Source organism: Lentinula edodes (genome assembly GCF_021015755.1).
Source record: "Lentinula edodes strain Le(Bin) 0899 ss11 chromosome Unknown C8R40scaffold_59, whole genome shotgun sequence".
In the NCBI taxonomy this organism is placed as follows: domain Eukaryota; kingdom Fungi; phylum Basidiomycota; class Agaricomycetes; order Agaricales; family Omphalotaceae; genus Lentinula; species Lentinula edodes.
The window spans coordinates 45894-68374 of record NW_025764365.1 but is presented as its reverse complement, the minus strand read 5'-3'; the positions used below and the strand labels follow the sequence as shown (position 1 = coordinate 68374).

Genomic DNA, 22481 nt, shown 5'->3' with positions numbered 1-22481 from the left:
TTCATCTTCACACTCACATGTGTACAATCGACATTCTAGAACCAGTTCATTACATCTAAACGATGACTACGCAACAACAATTTGAAGCAGGAGACATACAATAATTGATCTGTAACTACAAATACAGTGGTCGGACGATGTTGAATATCCGTTGAGTACAACGTCTAGCAAGACGTGAAATGAACGTTGAATCTTCGTGAATTTCCTTGAATCAAAACCAAGCTCTCAAAGCACCATCAACCTACTTGTCTGGAGATTCTCTAATCCTCCTCGACGCCAGCAGGTGTCTTAAAGTTGGCGGTGTCCACACCAGGCAGAGGCCACTTACTGGCGAATGCCCGAACCTCGTCACGGAGCTGTTTCACCTGAGCAAACCCTTGCTTGCCCTCCTGCTGAGTAGTGGCAACACGGACAAAGTCTTTCAGCATTTTTGTACCAGCTTCCTTCTGGAGAAGCAGAGAAAGTTGAACAGTACGATGGAGAAAGTCGGCAACGACCTTGATGTCCGCTTCGGTCATGTTACGTGAAGTAAGAGCGGAAGTTCCAAGACGAATACCACCAGGAACCTGGGCGGAAGCATCGCCTGACACGGCGTTTTCTATGTGGAAATGTCAGCCACAGTGCCCAAAAGGGGGATGAAAATACGTACTATTTATCGTGATGCCCATGAGATCACAAACCTTTTCAACCTTGCTACCGGTCAAGCCGAGAGGACGTAAATCCCAGAGTACGAGGTGATTATCGGTGCCTCCTGTCTGAAGTTTGTAACCGTGTTCAAGGAGAGTCGAAGCCAAGGTGCGAGCATTAGCAACCACTTGCTTGGCATAAGCCTTAAATGAGGGGTCGGCGACTTGGCGAAGAGCAGTGGCGACAGCAGCGATAGTGTTGTTGTGAGGACCACCTTGGCAAGCAGGGAAGACTGCTTCGTTGACGCGCTTTTCAAGGTCCTTGGCGTTCTCGAGATCTTTGCGGAAAAAGATGAGACCAGCACGAGGGCCACGAAGGGTTTTATGACTGCAGATAGCGTCAGCGAAAATTCTAGAACGAAGATGGCTATGATTAACTTACGTAGTGGTCGTAACAACATCACAATAGTCGAATGGACTGTTGAGCTCTTGAGCAGCAATGAGACCGCTAGTGTGTGCCATGTCGCACAATAACCAAGCACCCTCTTTTTCAGCAGTCTTCTTGAGCTCAGCGTAGTCCCAGTCACGGGGGTAAGCAGAGGCACCACAAATGATGAGACGAGGCTTGAAGATTTTTGCCTGAGCAGCCAGGCCGGCATAGTCAATTAGGTTACTCTCTGGTGAAATGGCATACGGGAAAGATTGAAAGTAGATCGAAGACGCCGTCATCTTCTTTTTGGCAGTCTAAGAATTAATTGGTTGAAAGTTGGAACCATGGCGAAACACAAGTACATACGTAGTAACCGTGAGTAAGATGACCACCATCCGGAAGGCCAAGACCCATCAAACGATCTTGAGGTTGAATTAGAGCAGTGAGGGCGGCAAAGCTGTGAAAGATTAAATTTTTTTTCGAGTCATAATGAGCAGGACACACTTTGCAGTCTGGAAGGGAGATCGTGAGTTATAAAAAACATTTGAACATGAGACTGAAGCTTACACTGCCAGAGTAGGGCTGCACATTGACACCCCACTTAGCCGGGTCGAGGTTGAAGGCCTTGAGAGCACGCTCGCGGCAAAGGCTTTCAAGCTCATCGATGTATTCGTTGCCACCATAGTAGCGCGCGCCGGGAAGGCCCTCAGAATACTTGTTAGTGAGGATGGAGCCGTTTGCTTCCATGACGGATAAACTGGTCAAGTTCTACGATAAAAATAAGATAAGATTCTTCACCTAGGCGAAACAAAACATACCTCAGACGCGATGAGCTCCAATCCATTTAGCTGCCTCCACGTCTCCTTGTCAATAATGTTCTGAACCTCTGGATCGCTCTCAGCTAAGGGAGCATAGAGTATTTTGTTCTGTCATGGAATAGCGTACCAATAGCAATATTATAGCAACAGTTTACGATTCGGAGAGGAGATGATACTCACGAAGTCAACGGAGGAGGCCATTGTTCTGCGAGCAAAGGAATGGTTGAGCGTACGAGAAGGTAAAATAAAAGTTCGAGTCAGAGAGCTGGTCAGGCTTCGCAGCATAGTTGCGAATTTCAAGGCCAAAATTTTCTGGTTTAAGTCCGAGATGGGTAGATTTTTGCCACGAGTCCGAATTGGGTTTACGCGTCGCTAACTCTAGATCCGTATTCTGGAATGGCTTGTCAGACAGTTGTACGTTGAAGCTTCAAAAGGGTCAAACTAAGCAGTGGTATCGGAGCAAGTTACGATAATGTATGAATCAACGGAATATGAAGACAGCTGAAAAAGGTTTTTGATCACAGACGGAATACATAGAACGGAATAACGGAATAGCGGAATAACCGCCCGAACCGGCATTTTGTTTCGGCGAACAAACTCCTCGAAATATTTACTGCACGTTCTACATTGATCATTTATTCGAAGGGATACTGGTTGAACTTCATCACAAATACATACGTAGCTAGTTGAGTTCAGCTCCTAGTGAGCAAATCTAAAGTCGAGGCGCCTATTTCCCACATCTGTCGTCGTCGTTAGATATTCCTTCCTCTCCTATCCAACAAAAGTTTTCAAATTAGCGACATGACATAAGTAGCAGATTCGAGAACATACGAACCTCCACAGACATTGCATCCCAAATCCGATCCCGTTGGCGATTCCGCCAAATGTAGTAGGCTTTAGTTGCTGGATATAGAACCACAACATTGAAGCAGCATATGACAATCAGAGTGAGATTCCCTCGCCGGTCTATGTTCAATACATTCATACACATACAATAACGGTAAGAGCAAGCATACTCACAGCGAGGGGCGTCATCAGCGCGATAAATTTGTGCTGAGATTACACTTGTGGCTTGGACGAACATATTATAAATGGATGCATTTACTGTCCTGCTTGCTACCGCACCAGCGTTTCGCGAACACCAGCCGACCTGGGTAATAAATCTTGATTAAGGCATCCATCCACATAGAGAAGACAAATACCCACTTGGATGGGGTGCGTGTAACTTCAGATCGATGGTCAAAATACTGTAATCCAGTAATGTGTACAGACAGCTCACGGATACGACAGTAGGCCCGAAGCCAGCCCCTTGAGTGGAATGAGCATCGAGCAATAGGAATGACACCAAAATGACGACTCACAAAATATATCCATTGGTTTGGATTCTCTGGTAGACAATACAACGCGACCAAGAAAGGAAGCACCCACAAATCCTCGTTCATAGCGACGAATGTCCTTTCGTTCAGCACTTCAGAAACCATCGTTATAGCAAACATGGTGATCATTCCCGCTACGGTCGAAGGAATCGTCAAAAGGTTAGTCGTGAAGGTACTAAAACTGCATTATAGAATAAGACATTGTAAGTCGAGATCTTGGCTAAAGGAAATTCATTCACCCTAGGTTACGCAGTGACAGTGTGAGGTAGGTTGAAGGTGGTGCACCCGGGATCCCGAACATCAATCCTCTATTACTCAAACTTAAAGAATAATCACACCCCAGCATGAGCACCTACAAGAGATACAACGGCCACAGATCATAATCGCAAACCGCAGTCCAAAGACGTTTCAACGACAAGCCTTCGCGATTATGCATATCACCCTATGACTGCAGTCAAATCAAGTTGTGGGTCTGAGATTCAGCTCATCGACTAACCTTAGTTGGATCGTCTCGAAGAACTCGAGTGACCATGATAGTCTCTTCCTTTTCCGTGAACCATCCCTTTGGTCTGAACCACGTTCGAGATTGTGTCGGCGAGGGAGGCATGCGAAAAAATGTCGCAACTCCGATGGAAAACGTGATGAGACCTCTGTCAGAAAAGGAGGGAGGGAACAGTTTAGTAACAAGTCCATGGGGATATATGCATGATTAAGGCATACTCTACCAAGAAGAGCCATCTGTCAGGATAAGTCAGTTGCGAATTTTTATGTTAATGATTGAAGCGTACCGCCAGCCGGCGCGTCCTAGTACACCCCGCATACGCAAAACTCCAAAGGCAATAAAGCTACCGACAATGCTGCATAGATTTGATGACATCCAGAACAGGGCGAGCCGGAAAGGAAGCTCGTTCTTCGTATAAAAATCTGTGTGGCGCATTCGAAAACTTTGCCATACAACCGCAAGTTACAAGATGAACTCACAAGATAGATATAAGATAAGGTCCGGAATGAATCTTGGAAAAAAGTGCGCCTTATTCAATCAACGACTCAGATACATTGGTTTGCAAGGTGGCTTACCCGCCTTGTATAAACCTATGAAAAACTGGTTACAAAGCTGAAAAGAGGGCATCGTTATGCGACACATAGTAATACACACCCAAGCAGAGCTCGTGTAAGAAAGAAGGTCGTCCTTCCTGTGAGCCAAAACTGGCACAAGGTAACTATGGACCACAGGACCATTTGTGTTGGTATCCATCGGTCTGGTCCAAGCTATTACAGCAAAAGTCATCGTTCTGCGCTTTCATGGCCACATATATCTAGTACAACTCACTCGTTTGGACACTAACTGAGATGGAAGTTCCGCGCATAGAAATGCGAGACGGAAAATACTATTGCCCCAATTGAAATCTAAGCACATGCTCCGTCAATCGATATATCAAGAGCGAGTTATAGATATGAAGGTCACCGTCAGTTGTTAGGTCAAGATCAGGTAAAAAGTTGTCTGTGTTTGCTTGGCTAAGGTTGTTTCGGTCGAGGTTCAAAGCAGAAAAACTAAGAGCAGCCCAGGCCATTATTTTCCAATCGATCTTGCGAACTAGGGACTAGTAGGTTGTCCATTAGCTAAGGGTCATGGTCATAATAACGAATGTCATACTCTTTCTTCTCTATAGGTCCATCTGGCAGTTGGGTCAAACCTGTGGAGGTTCTCATATTCTTGTTTGGGCCAGTACAGCTGTGCCATCTCGGGGTTGTCATAAACGGACCGGCGAGTAGCAATGCAGTTTTCATTGAGTTGAGGTTTACTGGACCAGCGAGAAAAAACCCAGGAAGAAAGCTTGAATGGACTATCTTCTTCTGCGAGGTCGATGGTCTTCAGCAGCTCGTCGCTGACAGTAAGTTCATCAGCGAGCACCGTGTCCACCTCATGGAGTTTCTTTATAGATCCAGCATCTGAGAACGACATGCCGTGGCTTGTAAGCTCGCGCTTTCGAGAGCACCGGTATAGGAAGTGTATGGTCTTCGACCGGGGTTCGCAGCAAATGAATTTGTTTAAATAATACGTGCGTTTGAGCACACCATAATCTGACAAACTTCGTCAACAGAGGACTGTCAAGATATCGTGGGGAATAGAACCTAAGGAAAGGATAGTATGGGCTTTTGAATGTGCACCTGAACACACTGTTCTCTTGAAATATGAGGAGGTTTACCCACAGAATGGCGCAACCGGAGTGAGTTGAAGCTGCGTTTACCTTGACACAGACGACCTCGAATGGCGTCAGACAGCGCATTGGAATCATGGTGGTCATGTAATGCATCCTGCGGGTTACAAATTGAATTTTGAATTACTCATTGAAAGTCGCAGTGTGAGCGAGCGGCATTTCAGTGGATTTTAGAATTGGAAAATGGGATGAAGTTAAAAGCCAAGAGTCAGGCTTGCTGTTTGTTCGGACTTTTCCGGTTTTCGGACCAGAGATAGAAAAGTAAAATAATGATGATTAATCCACTGCAAGTATTTTGCTCTGTATAAAATCTTCGGTCAACCCATCCAAAGCAGTCACCAGATATAAATACAATGGATCACTTCGGCACACGGGAAGAAAACAGAGAAATAGTACCATCGAAGCAGGTGTGTCTTTAGACCTTGTTGCCCAATTGTCCACTAGGTTTGGATTCGGGATTTGAGTATCAGGAGAATGCACTGGCAGACTGATTTTCTCCAAATCTATATCTCCTAGAAATTCCACCGATGCTACTGCTGGGTAGGTACGATGATCGACAATGATGAATCGTCTCATCATCGGGTCCTCTTGCTTGGACAGGGGGAGCTCCTCAATCTGTCTTCCTTTTGCAATCCATTGTTCTGCAAATTGTCTGCAAAAACTTTCCATTTCCAGCCGTAATAAAGTCTTGATAAAGGAGATGTCAATTTTGGATGGTCTCCATGCATGTCCCTCTAAATGAAATGTAAGTAATATACCAACTCGAAGGTTCATGATGAACGTGACTGTGAACTGGAGAAGACTTGGAAAGACATACCGCGAAATTGAAGCTGAAGATAGTTACACTGGGTACGATGAACTTCCCAATCGCCCTTTTGGCACTGTCTGGAGCAGTAGGCATTGAACTTACAACAAGAGCAAAGTAGTTGTTTGTTAGCAACCTCATCCGAACTGTAGTTGAAATTGTTAGACTTTCTCGGGCACTACGACATGAAAATCAGTTCCGAATCTGGAAAAATAAGGATGCAGTGCTGACGATACTATAACAACAAACGGGAGGCTCGACGACTTTATAAATTTTCCATTGTGCTGAAAGCTGGGAATTCTGCTGAAGAAGCCGCCCCCACGTATCCTCATCCTGCAAGTATGCTGGAATTTCACGACCATCTATGGAGCGAAGAGATCTCTGAAAACAATGTAGGACCTGTGGGTAAACCAGATACAGCGTTAATATTTTAATTATCAAAACCCTTGAATAGTCCTGAGTTTCTGTGATAGTGCCGGCTTTAGCATCAGGGAAGAGTTTGGGCATTTGCAGCAGCGAGAGTAGTATGCCGCCGCGAAGCATGGAAACTACCCAGCGTTGTCCCTCTAAGTAGCCATTCCAAATCAAAAGACCAAGGCAGTTATTGCAACTTTGCAACAAACTGTCCTTGACGATACGGGGCGTAAGTCCTGGTAGTGTGACTAATTTCGATGAGTTCGAGATGTGGTAATCACGCGCACTAAATTCCGAGCATTCAAGGCATGTCTGATAGGACCAGAAGCAGCAGTGGCGCACAAAATATACTGAGCACAGATCGGAAGGTTAACGGAATCTGTAGCAACCCTAGATCGCAAGTTCCATGTTTCTTTCGAAAAGAATGAAACACAGGTTGCGGATAGAACATCGCGGTTATCGGCAAGGGCTTGGAAAACACGAAACTCAAGAGCTTCGGGACTCTGTTTCAGGATGCCCGAGAATACCAGCATAGCCTGTTGACTGGGACTATACGTGACTTTCGAATGGTTCATATCATGAAACCATAAACTGCATAGGAGGGAAAAAAGAGTCGGTGCTTCATTTGTTTGCTCAAGGAATTGGCGTCGGTCATCACCGCCGAGTGGAACATGAAGGATGATGGGAAGTGCTAAGGCCAGCAAATCACGGCGGTCATAATCAGTGAATCTGTTGTTGAAAACGAACTTTGCTGCCAGATGTTCGATCCAACGAAAAATGTCTGACCAGTTGTCCCTGATCACCTGAACGGCTTGGCTTTTGATAGCACTCGAAGGGGCGTGCATCTCGTTGACGAGAAATGAAAGGGCAGAGCATGTATTCTTCGACGTCAGGGATAATACATTAGAACTTTCTGAGGGTGGCGAAACACGCAGATATCGAATGGCCTGGTCTACTGAATGTATACGTTGAAGATCTGCGGAGAGAAGCCGTCCCAGCGGTTCTTCAGGTGTTAAATCTCGTCTTGTAAACACCCGTGCCCTGAGGAAAACGAAAAAGGAAGCGTCATGCTTGTGGTGTATTCTCACAAGCAGTACTGCAGGCTCACCAGTATGGAATTCGACGGTTCATATCTTCCAAGATCACAATTGCATAAGGTTACAGTGGAGCAATGCCACAAGAGTATCCGAGAGTAGAATGGGTTGAGTGACGAACCAACCAAGAGTTATGATGAAGTGAGTCGTTCAACTTCATATACAGCTTTTTCACTTCACATGATGAAGAAGCGCTAAAGATTGCCTGGAAGAGCGCCCATGCTCTTGTCCAAGGAGGGAGATTTTCGGTACTAGCACAGAGTACTAGAGTGTAATTAGTCAAGATAAGTGGTTGATATATCGAACATAGGTACAAAATGAGCGGGCATAGGGAGTGAGAAGATCAAACAAAATGCTAAACCAGGCATCAAGTAACGAAACACAATAGTAGCGACGAGCGTAACTTCTTTACAAGTTCCTCCATTTCAATGTAAGAGCATCCTTGACACTACTGGATATTTTAAATTTGCTCTTGCCATTTTCAACAACAGCCGGTTGAGGATCATTCTCAAATGACCAAGTATGGTGTGTTGGGATGAATTTCGCTGGCTTTGAGTCTTTTTTGGGATTCTGTGTGATGAAGATACTTGAGAGATGCGGTTTGGCACTGAGCTTAACCACGTACTGCGGATCCCCCAGAATTTAGATCGGGTTTCCCAGAGGAGGAGGGGTCATCGGAGGAGCCCTATTGATTATTGATGATGAGTAGATGCAGTATAAATGAGTGCTCGGAAGCAACACTTACTTTAGCAGGTGCTGCTGATGCAACTGAGAGGAAGACAAGAAGGATAAAGACAATATGGCCTTTGAACATGACAGCCAAAAACAGATCGCGACGGAGAAAACAGGATGGGAGATATCGATGTTACTCGGAACAAAGGATTGTGTTGTCAAAGAGGTGGCGTTTTCGGTGGAGTAAACAGCAGTAAAAGACGTGGAAATTCGAAAGTTGTGATCGACCAGCGACGACAGGAATTTTGGGATGTGTCGATACTTACGGAAAACCGATGCTTTTTATTGTAGTAGTGTAGCAGCCGTAGTTAAGCAGTGCTTGATCTCATACATATTGATACTGATGGCTTGCAGGCCGGAAAAGCTTGTGAGCGATTTGATGCCCATCGGAGGGTTAAAAGCCTCAGGCTTGAGTAAAGATGTAAGAGAGCGATATATGTATGGATATATACATATACATATAAAAGAGTGATGTTAGCGGAGCAGAGATGTTTTCATGAATATTTGATTGGATTTTATGTAAGTTGAAAGCCCAATACTGGTACTTAGTTGAGGAGGTTGAAGACAAGAAGATTTTTCGCTATTTTTCGTGAACTGTACATATTTGGGCGCTGGGCGTGCTTTCCGAATCACGCGGCCGGAATCCCGATCTTAGCTTCTTCGTTCACAACAGTTTACCTGAATATGCCTCATGACTCCTCATGATCAATAATCAACCAACAGCTCGGTTTTGTTAAGGACGTTGGTTGAACGGTTGAAAGCATCATTAAGCAATATCGTGATCTCCCTACATATAAGCACTTTCTCTCAGGTATGTGGCTAGATGTGGCTAATTTTCAGGTGGCACCCGTTCCTCTTTGCCTTGATTTCGTGAGGCTTCATCGTTATTACCTCCATTATCCCTGGATCATGGAATTTAGACGCTTTGGTAGCGATCTGAGGTCACACTCCAACCTCGACGGCTGATAGGCAAAATCTGATAAGTATATTAGCAGCAGGTGTAACTGTGCACCTTTGTGCACTCTATCTCCTTTGCCATTCTCAGATTTAACCCTATGATCTCGAAGAATGTTCAGGTCAGGTGTGATCAAAGAGAGGAAATCGTAGCAAAAGATAGCACGAGGGCGATAGGTATCATGAAGAAAATTGCAGAGCCGCGCGCGGAAAATCAAGGCATCAAAGACAAGGCCACTCGATGGCGGAATAAAATATGTAACGGCCTATCGAGCCACAGATGGAGACAGCAGTACATAGTCGACATTGAAACGAGGTAGGATGATGAGTCTTGAGGAGTCTTGGGTCCTATTCGTCCCGTTTCAATACACATTGGTCAATCTAAACATGAACAAAATTATATTCGAGTGTTCCAGGATATAGCAACATAGCACAGGGGTCTGGAAGGTGCAGCAGCAGCAACAACCTATAGAAACTTTTTGAGAGACCACACAACCTTCCATCCTCGTACATTCACCGTCCTGTCTATATACAACCTGGCCTCAACAGGATTTTTGAGGATGGAAGACCGTGAGGACATTCCAGTTCTTCCAAACAAATATCGCGCGTTTCACCAAATCCGGCCTGGAGTCATCTGCGCATGCAGAACTTGACGTCGACAAGCATGTGTGAATGCATATTGAATGAATCATTTCTTGACAGTGGACACCATCCCAGCGTAGAAACTGTTCAAATAGTCAGATGGGTAAAAAGCAGCTACAAGTACAGAGTGACTGCTTTCGGTTTTACTCCTACCGGAAACCAGAACTGCTCATGGTTTTCCGATATTGACGTTGACGTTGTCCTGAAGCGAAGAATACCGACTGCCTCTTATAAAAGGGCTCTGCACATAGGGAGCTCGAAGAGAGGAACTGTGTAGAATTCAGGAAGGAAGAAGAAAGAGGTTGCTACGACGCGCAAAACAAATGGACAAATCCGGATTTGAACCGGAGACCTTTCGCAGCTATAATGCAAAGCGAACGTGATAACCCCTACACCATATGCCCGTAATCTGACTGTTGGTTAATGTACTGTTATCTATTCAAATACAACGTTTGGTTGTATATAAAACTGTATGATTTATCTGTAGCTCATAGGAGGGTTGAAAGAACAGAATCAGCAAGGATCAGCACTGGAAAAAGTCATACACGATTCAGTTATTCGCTGCGTTGCCAATCGGAAAAATTGACGATGATCAAACAAATGTATCGTTCGGAACTGGCTTATGCGGAATATATGTAACGCACTCGGGAAGGGCACGGTTGATTTTTCAATTTTGATAATTTGTTGCCGGTTTATTGCCGGTCCATCGGATTTGATATCTCACCATCGACACTTTTATGCATGCAGTAAAAGTATTTTTGTGGCCTTCAAACTCTTCAGTGAATACACTGTCATTTTTCTGCCTTCTAAGTACCTCAGGAATGATAAATTCCTCAGGTAGCACACTTGGGAGAAGGCACAGTGAAACTGATAGCCTATCATTGCATCTTTTTTTTTTTTTTTTTTTTTTTTTTTTAAACTCTTCATTAACCGCAAGTAAGTAAGTCTAGGTACTAAGGCGCGGGGAGTCACGGAAACAAATAAGTAATATCCTCGTCTGTTGCCTTTCTCCATTCTTCTGATATGGGTACACCTTGATTGGGTCCCTGCGTGGTGGTAGAGCTGTGGGTCGTAGGGTTGTTCGGTATGTATTTGTAGTGTATAAAGTAGTGTTCAGCCAGCAAAATGGCCTGATAAAGGAAAAGGAAAGTTTTCACACTTTGCCCGTGTAAGGAGAATAACCTGTTGGAGAATACTCCGTACATCTAGCTTTGATATTACTTATTCTGGTATCTCTCTTCCTATCTATACTTCCGTTTATCTTTCTATGTTCCGACTTACTAAACCCGATCCAACGATCGGGATATATATATATTTTCGTTCCATTAGCTATTCCCTCAGTTGATCTTTCTTACTCAACTGAGGTATGTTCACTTATCGATATTCCTATTTGTACCTGTACTTATACAGACTCTAGCTTTATATATCTCTACAGGTACCAATTCAGTTGATCTTTCTTACTCAACTGAGCTTTACATATCTCTACAGATTATGAGACTGGGCTCTTCCCGAGCCTGAATACACTCCATTGTAACTCACAAACCTACTGAATCTCCATCGTCCAAGTATGTCGACAAATCAAGTCAATGTTCCGATATTTCCAGAAGAGAGTAAACTCACCGGAAAGGACAGCTGGAGCAGGTTCAAAGCCGCCGTTGAACTCACAGCTCAACTTAGGGGCTACACTGGCTATCTCGACGGCACCATCGTCAAACCAGCCTCCTCCCTCTATTCATCTGCAGCAGGCAGTATCTACCCACCAGTAACAGCTACCCCTGCTTATAGCACAACCCCTTATCCCGAGGAGTGGTACATGCGTGACCGCTTTGTCGCAGCTACTATAAACCTTAACACCGTAGACGCCACCGGGCTTGGAATTGATCTTGCCAAATCAGCCGCTAACATCTGGAAGGATTTGACAGAAAAGTTTGAGCGGAAGGATGAACAGCTAATCTACCTAGCAGATCATGCCTTGAGGACAGAGAAATTCGATCCTGACTCCTGCACGATGGAGGACCATGAGAAGAAGATGAAGAATTTGAAGAAGAAGCTTACCGACGTAGGTGGTACACTTACAGATGCCCAGTTTCGGATTATCATCCTGGCATCTGTTCCCACTGACTGGAAACCCGAGACTAGGAACGTTCCAGGTAAAGGTAGCGACGAAGCGTTCATCCACCTCTATACAGTCTATCTCGAACGTAAATCCGAGAGCAACGAGATCGAACAATCGAACAAGGTCCGGGCGTTGATAGCAAAGGAGATTATGGCCGCTATGCCCGCCCAAAGCCAATCTACCACCGCAGCGACGACCGGGACCCGACACGAACGCTTAATCTGTTCCAACCCTCCTTGCCCTAGCAAAATCGGTCACACTTTGAAGAAGTGTTGGGCTAAAGGGGGAGGTTGTGAGGGTAAGGCTCCAGCCTGGTGGTACAAGAAGCATAACCAGGAGCCACCTACCATGGCCAATTCAACCTCTCCCATTGAAACTTTCACCCTTTCAGCACGTACGTCTCATTCTACCTCCACCCAAAAGCTCCCTGACTCTCAACAAAACAGAAATAGTCGATCCATATTGAATCAGACAATGAGTCAGGGAGACGAGGGTTCGAGTAGAGACTTACCTGTATCATTCCGAAAACCTATCTCCTTCGATGGTTGTACTGTTTTTAGCAGCAATAAACTTTTCCCTTGCCACAAACCAGTCAGAACGTATATTGATTCCGGCGCTTCGGAACACTGCTGGGTAGACAGAGATGATTTCATCGTTTACCAGGCAGTGGTTAATCAAGTGGGTCTGACCGCCGTTGCTGGATCGAGCTTCCGGATCGAAGGCGTAGGAACAGTTGAATTCCGGACACGGGTAGGAGGAAAGGATAAAATCGTGAAATTGACGGGGGTAAAGCACACGCCATCATTCAGTCATAACCTTATCTCCCTCATGACACTGGATCACAAGGGTCTACGAGGCGATTGGGGTGGGCGAAGGATTAATGTAGCTGATAGAGACGGGAATATCCTGTTGACCGGCACTGGCAGTGAAAGCACTAGTGGTACTGCTGGGGGAAAGATGTACGAAGTGGAAGTACTGGAGAAACAAGATACATTAGCGAATTCTGCCCGTTCGCACGAGAGGGCAGTCGATATACACACCTGGCATCGTCGTCTGGGACACGTCGGGATTCCACGTATTCTTCGGATGTCAAGCAAGAACCTTGTCGATGGTTTAAAAATCACGTTGAAGAAGGTGGAGGGCATGTGTGAATCTTGCCTTTATGGAAAGGCAACGCGACGGCCATTCGACAAGAAAGTGGTACACGAATCAGAGGTATTAGAACGGGTACATATCGACCTCTGGGGCCAATCTCGAACAAAGAGCAGGGGTGGTGCGACGTGGATGATCTTGTTTACGGATGGGCGCTCGACAGTAAAGGTTCCCGATTTCCTTAGTAACAAACAAGCTGGCACGACACTGAAGTCCTTCCATCGTTACTGCCTTAAGGCTGAATTGGAAACAGGCAAGAAGGTGAAATGTATTCGTATCGACGGAGGGAAGGAATTGGACAACATGTTGATGGCAAACTACTGTGCGGAGAGAGGGATTAAAATCGAAAAAATTCCCCCGTACTCCTCGGCGGCTAATGGTATGGCTGAACGTGCTAATCGGACAGTTATTTCTGGTGTACGTACCCTGCTGGACGAATCGGGTTTAAGCCATTCCTTTTGGGCAGAAGCCGCAGCAACATACTGCTATGTTGACAGCTTTGTACCATCCTCCCGTTTCCCAGACGATATTCCTATTGAAGTTTTCACTGGCAAACGACAGGACGTCTCTCATCTTCGACCCTTTGGCTGCCAGGCTTGGGCAACATTACCTGAGAAACGAAAAGACGGAAAGCTGTCACGGCAGGCGGTGAAGGGTATACTGATTGGATATGTGGATAGAAGGGGGTACCGTTTGTGGATTCCGGAATGGCGGGTGGTTTTAGAAAATAGGGATGTCCGATTTGAGGAAGGGCAAGCTAAAAGGACATTTTCGCGAGGTCTGGGTACCAATCGCGGGCTCGGAGATACCGACGTCGGTGATAAATCGGGTATCACTGAGGATTGGCGTGGTTTTGATGTCGAGGAACTCGATGTTGATGACACGATGCCAGAACCTCAAAACCCTCCAGCTGCCGTTCCACCTGTTCCTATGCACGGTGAAATTGCACCAGAGCTTCTTCCACCTGCCGATGACGACGAACCTCGAGATTTACCTCCCGCGGCTGTACCAGAATTTGATAATCCTGCTTTGCCAGAACTTCCACTTATACCTCCTCCTCTTCATCCTCAACCACTGCGTCGATCGGCACATCTTAAAATACCAAGTACTCGATACCTCGAATCCAAGGAGTTCGAAGATAGAGAAAAAGAAGCTAACGATCAGGGGAGGGATTGGGCGACCGAAACAGCTTTCATGCGAATTTGTGTGGATCCTTGGTCATTTGCCATGAGTACTGAGGTAGACAGCATTCCATCTGGCTACAAGCAAGCCATGAAGCATCCTGAGCTCTGGAGAGAGCCGATGGAATTGGAGTATGAAATGCTTATGGCGAAGAACGTCTGGACACTGGTCGACCTACCGCCTGGCGCAAATCTTATGGGTGGAAAGTGGGTTTTTGCTATCAAACGTGGTGCATTGGGAGAAATCATTAGACGGAAAGCTCGTTACGTTGCTCAAGGGTTTACACAAGTTTTTGGTTTGGATTATGAGAAGACGTACGGAGGAGTAGCGCGGATGGAGTCCGTGCGTATCGTACTCGCTATTATTGCCTGCTTAGGTCTTTCACTCTTCCAAGTCGACTTCAAATCTGCTTTCTTGAACAGTCCGATCACTCACGACGTCTATATGAGGCAACCAGAGGGTTTTATCCAGCCGGGATGCAAAAATTTGGTTTGTAAACTACAGCGTTCGATCTACGGGACCATGCAGGGTAGCCACGACTGGCAAGCTACCCTGTCGAGTGGCTTCAAGGAAGATGGATACAGAAGTTCCAGGGCAGATCCTTGCATACGCTCATGCCGTCGAGGAGGTGAATTTGTCATAACGAGTACTTATGGAGACGACGTTTGTGGAGGAGCCTCTTCCGAACCGGAGAGGCGGGAGGCAATAAGAGACCTTGGGAAGCGTTGGGAATCGGATGAAGTAGGGTCCGGAATGTTACTGGGAATGTCGATAACTCAAGACCCATCTACTCGAGCGATTACTATTTCACAACAAGGATATTTTACACGGATGCTTCAGCATTTTGGGCTACAAGACGTACAGCCGAAGAAGACTCCTCTCCCTGTAGGTATCCAACTAGCACAGTCACCAGAAACTCTACCGGATGATGAACGTATGTTCATGGAGAAGAAGCCGTTCCGTGAACTCCTTGGATCTCTCATGTGGGGTTCGACCTGCACTCGCGCTGACATTGCGTTCGCCACGGGATACTTAGCGAGGTTTCAATCAAATCCTGGTCGGGCTCACTGGGAGAGTTTAATATGGCTCGCTGGTTATGTTCGTTGGTCTGTGCACTACTGCATTGTATACCGGAAACCTGAAGTAGGGGAGGGAGCTTTAGGGAAAGGAATACAACCCGCAGGTTTTTCGGATTCTGATCTCGCGAATTGTTTGGATACCCGTCGTTCAACATCGGGTTATGTTTTCTTCATGGCTGGGGCGCCCATCGCATGGTCATCCAAAAGACAGGGTTCTGTGGCAACATCGATGGTCGCAGCGGAATATATTGCTTTAGCTAGAGCGAGCGAACAAGCAACATGGTTGTCTTCATTCTTGGCTGAAGTGGACCTCGCGCAAGATGGACCAGTAATGATATCAGCTGATAATACTGGTTCGGTAAGCCTTACCGAGAATTCGAAGAAACTTGGACTGGTGAAGCATATAGATACAAAACATCATCATATCCGGGAGAAAGTAGATGAGGGGAAGATTGCGATTAACCTTATCCGTTCTGGTGAGAATGTGGCCGACATTTTGACAAAGGCATTGAATGCACCCATGGTTCACAAGTTTGCGAAAAAGTTGGGCTACTGTACGGAGTAGGGGAGGTGTTGGAGAATACTCCGTACATCTAGCTTTGATATTACTTATTCTGGTATCTCTCTTCCTATCTATACTTCCGTTTATCTTTCTATGTTCCGACTTACTAAACCCGATCCAACGATCGGGATATATATATATTTTCGTTCCATTAGCTATTCCCTCAGTTGATCTTTCTTACTCAACTGAGGTATGTTCACTTATCGATATTCCTATTTGTACCTGTACTTATACAGACTCTAGCTTTACATATCTCTACAGGTACCAATTCAGTTGATCTTTCTTACTCAACTGAGCTTTACATATCTCTACATAACCGTTAGGGAAAACCAAGTCCACATTGCAGGCGTATCCGCTCTGTGGCCTATCTGGCTCTTGCTGGACTTGGGCAGCTAACCTGTTACATCTCCTGCAACAGGAAAGCCAAAACCCATGCTAGCAAGTTGTGAGCTTGCCGCACCAACGGTCTCGGGTTTTGTGTTTCGGCTAGTAGGTGGTGGTATGGTATAGGTTGTGTTTGTTATATCTCGGTATCGGAGTTGTCGGAGTCTATGACCTCCTCCCTCCAATCAGCTTCCGGAGTCATTTCTTCCCCGGTTGGGCCATGGAACATGGCTTCAAGTTCCTCCCCAATGCCCAGTGGTGTGTATGTTGGTGCTTCAGCGATTGGGCACTGTTTTCCTGTTTTAGTGAATGCCCCACTTTCTTCCAGGAACTCTGTGAGGGCCTCAATTCCTTCCTCCATTCCAAGTATCTCTTTCATTGAAGGATACTTAGCTTTGTTTTGTGTTCTTGGACTTGTTTGTGCATTCTCTTCTTCTTGTCTTCCTCTTTCCCTTTAGGTGGTGGTGGGCCTATCATTGCATCATTGCCCATTGAATGACACAGTGTCCTCCAGCCTTCAATGCATTTCCCTTTATGCATTTATTCCAACTATTGATAATGAAAGATGCTGTACCCTATTCTTTATATGAGCTAGAGTATTTGGTACAATAGCTCTCTGTGTTTTTGAACTGTTCATCTGTAAAATCTGTATTCTTCAAGTTGGCTAAGAGCTCGAAAGTGTCAAGGTTTAACTCAGTAAAGTAACTGAGGTGTTCAAGAGGCATTCCATTGTTGTCTACCTAGGTACTGTATAGTATAATGTAATAATGCTGTCTTAAAACTTTACATACAAGGAGAAGTCTCAGGTATGTACAGAATGGGCTCGAGCACATGGAGTATCCCTCAACAGAAAGCAGCTGACAGCACTATCCAGCTGGGAAAGTCCTCCCAGCAGTACTGAAGAATTGCTGGGAGCTAGACAGTGCCTCCATTGCTCTTGTGAACATCCAGCTTTTGCAGATGTTATTTAGTCTTAATAGCTAGTCAAGTTCTTTGAGCTTGCTTGTTTTTCTTAGAAGAAATGCTTATGCTGGAGTTTACCATATGAGCTCTGAGTCCAAGTAACAGGCACTCTGTATCACACCCTAAGTAGGACTGCATGACCCCCATAAATTGAGGATAGAGGCATGAATTCCTTCAAAATTGTAAATTGAGATAAATTGAGTGGAGACATGAATACTCAAAGGGGGATATTTATCATCCCTGAGGTAACTAGAAGGCAAAAGATGACAGTGTATCTACTTAAGAGTTTGAAGGCCACAAAAATGCTCCTACTGCATGCATAAAATCATTGAAACTCAAGGTATGGTGCGAGAAAGCTGATATCAAATATCCGGCGGACCGGCAATAAACCGGCAACAAATTATCAAAATTGAAAAATCAACCGTGCCCTTCCCGAGTGATGATACGCCTGCACGTTTAAGAATGGCAAGTAAATGTTATTTTCATGTATACAAGAAACTTCGAAGATATGTAAGAGATGCATTTATCAACTATAATTCTGACCGACGTGACTCAAGGTGAAAGATCGAGTCTAAACAAACAGTAGAGCAGTAACGCATGCTCGCATACTGGGCATCTCGGAGAAACAATCACAGATTCTGTGATGCAGTTTCCACAGAAAATGTGTCCACACATCGTCGCAGTAGGATCAATGCAGGGGTCCCTCATGCACAGACGACAATGAAGAGAGACTGCAGCAACAGTCGAGGCGGAGAGAGGTGATTCAATTGTACTGCTGCGCGAGTAAGGACCAGAGTTCAAAGTCGAAGTAGAAGACGAATTGGAAGACGGTCTAGTCACAGCTTTTTGGTAAGTCGGTCGGACAGAATACCGTTGATCATTTCCTGTTCAGCAGAACATCTCTGAGTATTCGAGAGCGGGATGATCATCTATGTATTAACTTACCAGTCTCAGGATGTGCGCCATTGGGTCTCAGATCCATCGAGGCATTGAATTTCCACGATAAATCGTTCATTAGAGCAGGAGACGAAAGGTCGGGGGCCTGCGTGTTCAAGAGAGAATTATTTCCCTTATCAAACCCAAGAAGCACAAGATCCCGAGCCAGTGACGTCGAAATAGAAGACTTCACTGATTCAATAGGTGCTTTGTGTAGTCTGGTTGCAATTCGGGGTAGGGAAGGCCGCGATACCGCCTTCCCGACAGAGCCGCCCCACTGGGACCAAGGGACCTGGCGGGCGGGCGCAATGGTCGACAGTGATATCGGAGTAGATGGGGTAGGAGAGATCGTCGGAAGAGGGTCGAGTTCAAGAGGTGATTGAACTTCTGGAGACGAAAGAGCACCCGCAGGTCTGTGAAAAAACGAGGATAAGAAATTATTAGGCAAGGAAATGGTAAAACGCACGGCGATGGGGGATTGAGAGTCCAATAGGGCCGAAGGTCATCAGACTAGAATTATTCAGAATGTGAACCGCCGCTCAAGTATCATGGAAAACAAAATATTTACAGTCACATTATCGTTTTTTGAAGAGCCGTTACCGCTAGCAGTCGATGTGACACTAATAGCGATAGGACTAAATAATGAAGACTGTTCGTTCGTACTGACTTCTTCAACAGAGTGCCGTAACCACTGCTGAAATAAACTGAGCAAGGTAGGTGTCCAATTTTGTGCACAAAACACTGACCTTTGCTTTGGGCGTCGTGATATCAGAGGGGCCAGAGTTTGAAAGACCAGGCTTCACGGAAGGTGGTTCATCATCGGGAAAAACCTATCACAGAGATCATGATCCATGGTCTGTAATATACACGCACACCTACACATGAAGTCCAAGTTGAAAGCGTGTCCTCATTTTCGATGATCGGTACAGAGCGGCTGATTACACTTCGATAAGGAGAGCTTGGCTGACTCTAAACAACGAGAGTAGTCAGAAAAGGAGCCGTAATCGATCTTCAGCTGCGGCTTACGATATATACCGGAGAGGGTACCCGGGAGACATGCGAAAGTTGAACGTCAGTCTCTCCATTCACAGGATCAGAATGGAAATGGATAGTTTGGATATGCTTTTCGTTCATCAGCAAAGGAGTAAACGAGGTATTGTCGACTGTGATTTACCGCCTGCTGCCTTTTCTCAGTTTCGAACCCGATTTCGCATGCTGGACACGTTGGATGTCTTATTGAGGTGAGATAATGTTGCTGGAGCTCTGCCACGTTTTCATACTGTCGTCCACACTGCTTGCACCTGGTAAGATCATGAAGGCGTAAACAGTGCTACATTCGCGTGTAACACAGCAAGCTTAATGGAGGGCCATGACGCTGAAAAGCTGTTCTAGAAACACACCTGCTCAAAGTCCCAATCATCTACAAAACCAACCCTACATTGATGACAGGTGGGGTGACTCGGCGACTCCAAATAATGCTGGAATATATCATCCTTCTGAATTTTCATATCGCATGAGCTACAAAAAACTTGAGCTGTCTGAATGTTGCAAGGACCCCGCTGTTGTTGATGCTAGGAGCGTCTATTAGCAACACCCAGAGAAGCAAATAACTCGTTGGCCAACCTCATCAAAGGACCGTCGATTCTCAAACCCTTTACCGCATTTGGGACAGGTTGGATGTGCTTCGGAGCCCCGATAGTGTTCGACCAAACTAGACTGCAACGCAAAGCTCCTATTGCAAGGGCGACAAGTATACGATTTTGTCTCCCCCTCCTTCTTAGAGTGTTTGGCGTCAATATGCTGAGGTAGAGGTCAATCAAGTTATTTTATTGAATATAATGGTACTGACCCGACCAAGGGTGTACGAATTGCGAAATATACGTTCGCAATATCCACAGGGGTGGTGACTGCGAGATGTTCGAGCGTGCTCTTTGAGTGCTCTGAAAGTGTCAAAATGTTTCTTGCAGATAGAACAGGGAAACATGATCGGTGGAGAAAAAGAGGAGCCAAGTTGACCAGCCTTTTTATCTAGGTTCTAGCCATATATCCTTCAGCCTTCCCCTGTTTTTGGCCGTGCGTAACGAGAGAGGAAAAATGTATGTTTCGTACGATGGCCTGGAAATTCCCGTTAGGACCCTGTACGACGTTGTCAATGGTTTTTCAGATTGTTCTGTAAAAGGAAATGACTCGCCATCCGAACTCTTGGTCGAACAACCTTCCATACTTACATGTAGTATATTACACTGTGTATGTAGCATTCACCGAGTACACATTCAAAGTTAAATGAACGCGCGAGCGGAAGCATTACGCGGGCCTCAAGGCATTGTGTGGGCCCAACATCATCCTTTGACGATCCCGGCTGAGATCTGACAATGATTTTCAGATTAGAAGGTATTCTCGAAGGGCAGAGAACAGATATTCCAAGGAGGACATATGTATATGAAGGCATCGTCACCCACTTATCTGGAATCGAGGGATACAAAGTCTCCTGGATCTTGGTTCGCAATCTGGCTTAGCCAGGAGATCATCACAATCTTGACCAAGAATAAAATAGTGTCGATTTCCATACAGCCATCCAATACATAAAACAGGTAGTTGAAGACTTTCCTTCCGTTGTAGCCGCATCTTAATTCAGGTAAGCTTTATACGCAGCCCTCCAAGCATCCTTAGCTCCAGCTTCGATAACGTCCTGGCAAATAACATGGCGTTGTGAGTAGGGGTTCTCATTGATGAGGGTACCTTACATACTCCATGACAAGGTATAATCCTCTCAAAATCCCAACTGGCGACGGTCTTCACATGTCGTTGCATTGCCCTGAGAAGACTGGATGAATATTAATACTTTGGCTCAAAAGGATGCTCACTCCTTATCTTCGCCCATTGCAGAGGCAAACTTTGAATGGAACCAAGAAAATGGGCCGAAATTCCCTACAAGTGGTACGTGTCCCGAGGATTTGGACTTTGAGTACTAGAGAGGGAGAGGGCGCTCACGTCAGCATCAAATATAGCTACTTTCTTTCCGAATGCAAACCTGTTCAGTCGGAGGAAGATTGAAAAGCAGATCTGCTTGGATCATTGTCTTTGAAGCAGGATGAAAGAACGCAACGTCCTTGTTGCTAAACCCAGAGAAATAACTGCAAAGCTAACTCAGAAGACGAAAAGAAAAGGTTTTTGCGCATACAGACCAGTGCTGGACCTAAAATCATTAACTGGTCAATATAAGCATATAGTAGAGCTCCGATAACTTTACATCTTCTTCAAAGCCGTATCGAGCATCTTCTGGATCGGAGCCCCATGCTGCCACAAAGATTCAGATAAAATGCATCATGTAATTTAGAAGACGGTGCGGATGGAGCTCACCACCGTCAAATTTCAAGGTCTTATCTTGGACTCTTTCTATTGCGGCCTTCGGGGCAATAATTTTGGCTTCAGGGTAGGCTTTCTTAAAATCACCTGTTTCCTCGTCGATAAATCTCCACGGAAAAAGCAAACCGCAATTTACTGAGGAACAAGTGATGAACAGCATCCGCGCCAATGATAAACCTAGGAAATTACAGAAACAGAGTGACGCGAAGGAAGATGAAACTGACTTCACAGGCCCGAGTTCTTCCAATTTTGCCTTGGTCTCAGTATCCAACGGTGTCGAAGCCAGGACCCAAAGATTGCCGTTTCGCATCTTCACGGCCGTAGACCTTCCACCAACTGGAAATATACCAAAGCGTGCAAAAGGACTAGATGAAGGGTCAGTCCGCTTCAATCCGGAAACAGATAGGCCTGAATGAATACCGAGAGAAAATCCAGACGTCTTTAACGACCTGGAGTTTTTGCAAGCGTCAGGGGGTGCGTTATATGTTGAAGTTTGACGTACTTCTCGTATAACAGTTTCCGACATGTTGTCCCTGGCAATCGTTACAGGTCAATCGTAGGTGAGTGTACTTGTGTAAGTACGAGTGAGTGAAGGTGGTCAGATTGTGGAACGTCGCAAACGGTAAATGAC

At 45.5% G+C, this 22481-nt stretch overlaps 6 protein-coding genes and 1 non-coding gene across 7 annotated transcripts; all 7 read right to left on the bottom strand.

Annotated features, from left to right (window-relative positions):
- Positions 1-260: 260 nt before the first annotated feature.
- Positions 261-2075, bottom strand: C8R40DRAFT_1163686 (serine hydroxymethyltransferase; the record flags this gene model as incomplete). The annotated part of the gene is made up of 7 exons (XM_046230396.1): positions 261-598; positions 650-1014; positions 1069-1370; positions 1423-1513; positions 1607-1824; positions 1875-1982; positions 2055-2075. 7 exons carry the CDS (start codon positions 2073-2075, stop codon positions 261-263), a joined length of 1443 nt encoding a protein of 480 aa, XP_046080185.1.
- A 498-nt stretch (positions 2076-2573) lies between these two features.
- Positions 2574-5213, bottom strand: C8R40DRAFT_1060308 (major facilitator superfamily domain-containing protein; the record flags this gene model as incomplete). Its single annotated transcript, XM_046225341.1, has 17 exons — positions 2574-2645; positions 2710-2840; positions 2895-3024; positions 3081-3099; positions 3154-3182; positions 3236-3431; positions 3490-3558; positions 3607-3692; positions 3747-3900; positions 3971-3988; positions 4039-4174; positions 4232-4263; positions 4328-4342; positions 4407-4519; positions 4581-4657; positions 4716-4851; positions 4905-5213. 17 exons carry the CDS (start codon positions 5211-5213, stop codon positions 2574-2576), a joined length of 1722 nt encoding a protein of 573 aa, XP_046080184.1.
- Positions 5214-5740: 527 nt separating this feature from the next.
- On the bottom strand, positions 5741-7970 carry C8R40DRAFT_1131964 (uncharacterized protein). Its single transcript, XM_046229224.1, has 5 exons — positions 7797-7970; positions 7031-7729; positions 6506-6974; positions 6287-6452; positions 5741-6203 (listed from the first exon to the last, which is right to left on the bottom strand). Exons 1-5 carry the CDS (start codon positions 7817-7819, stop codon positions 5746-5748), a joined length of 1815 nt encoding a protein of 604 aa, XP_046080183.1. The 5' UTR covers positions 7820-7970; the 3' UTR covers positions 5741-5745.
- C8R40DRAFT_1131962 (uncharacterized protein) lies at positions 7971-9064 on the bottom strand. The gene is made up of 3 exons (XM_046229223.1): positions 8528-9064; positions 8408-8467; positions 7971-8352 (listed from the first exon to the last, which is right to left on the bottom strand). The coding sequence occupies exons 1-3, from the start codon at positions 8594-8596 to the stop codon at positions 8191-8193; spliced, it is 291 nt and encodes a 96-aa protein (XP_046080182.1). The 5' UTR covers positions 8597-9064; the 3' UTR covers positions 7971-8190.
- A 1370-nt stretch (positions 9065-10434) lies between these two features.
- C8R40DRAFT_t273 lies at positions 10435-10514 on the bottom strand. Its single transcript has one exon. It is a non-coding gene; the product is annotated as a tRNA-Ala (tRNA).
- A 7489-nt stretch (positions 10515-18003) lies between these two features.
- On the bottom strand, positions 18004-20571 carry C8R40DRAFT_754962 (uncharacterized protein). The gene is made up of 11 exons (XM_046236122.1): positions 20334-20571; positions 20108-20284; positions 19885-20055; positions 19659-19814; positions 19511-19606; positions 19364-19453; positions 19231-19314; positions 19053-19178; positions 18951-18994; positions 18494-18897; positions 18004-18432 (listed from the first exon to the last, which is right to left on the bottom strand). Exons 1-11 carry the CDS (start codon positions 20466-20468, stop codon positions 18101-18103), a joined length of 1815 nt encoding a protein of 604 aa, XP_046080181.1. The 5' UTR covers positions 20469-20571; the 3' UTR covers positions 18004-18100.
- Positions 20572-21020: 449 nt separating this feature from the next.
- Positions 21021-22469, bottom strand: C8R40DRAFT_1131949 (uncharacterized protein). Its single transcript, XM_046229222.1, has 11 exons — positions 22353-22469; positions 22271-22299; positions 22075-22215; positions 21987-22027; positions 21845-21937; positions 21735-21781; positions 21670-21680; positions 21516-21618; positions 21349-21452; positions 21233-21299; positions 21021-21173 (listed from the first exon to the last, which is right to left on the bottom strand). Exons 1-11 carry the CDS (start codon positions 22374-22376, stop codon positions 21111-21113), a joined length of 723 nt encoding a protein of 240 aa, XP_046080180.1. The 5' UTR covers positions 22377-22469; the 3' UTR covers positions 21021-21110.
- Between the last annotated feature and the right edge of the window lie 12 nt (positions 22470-22481).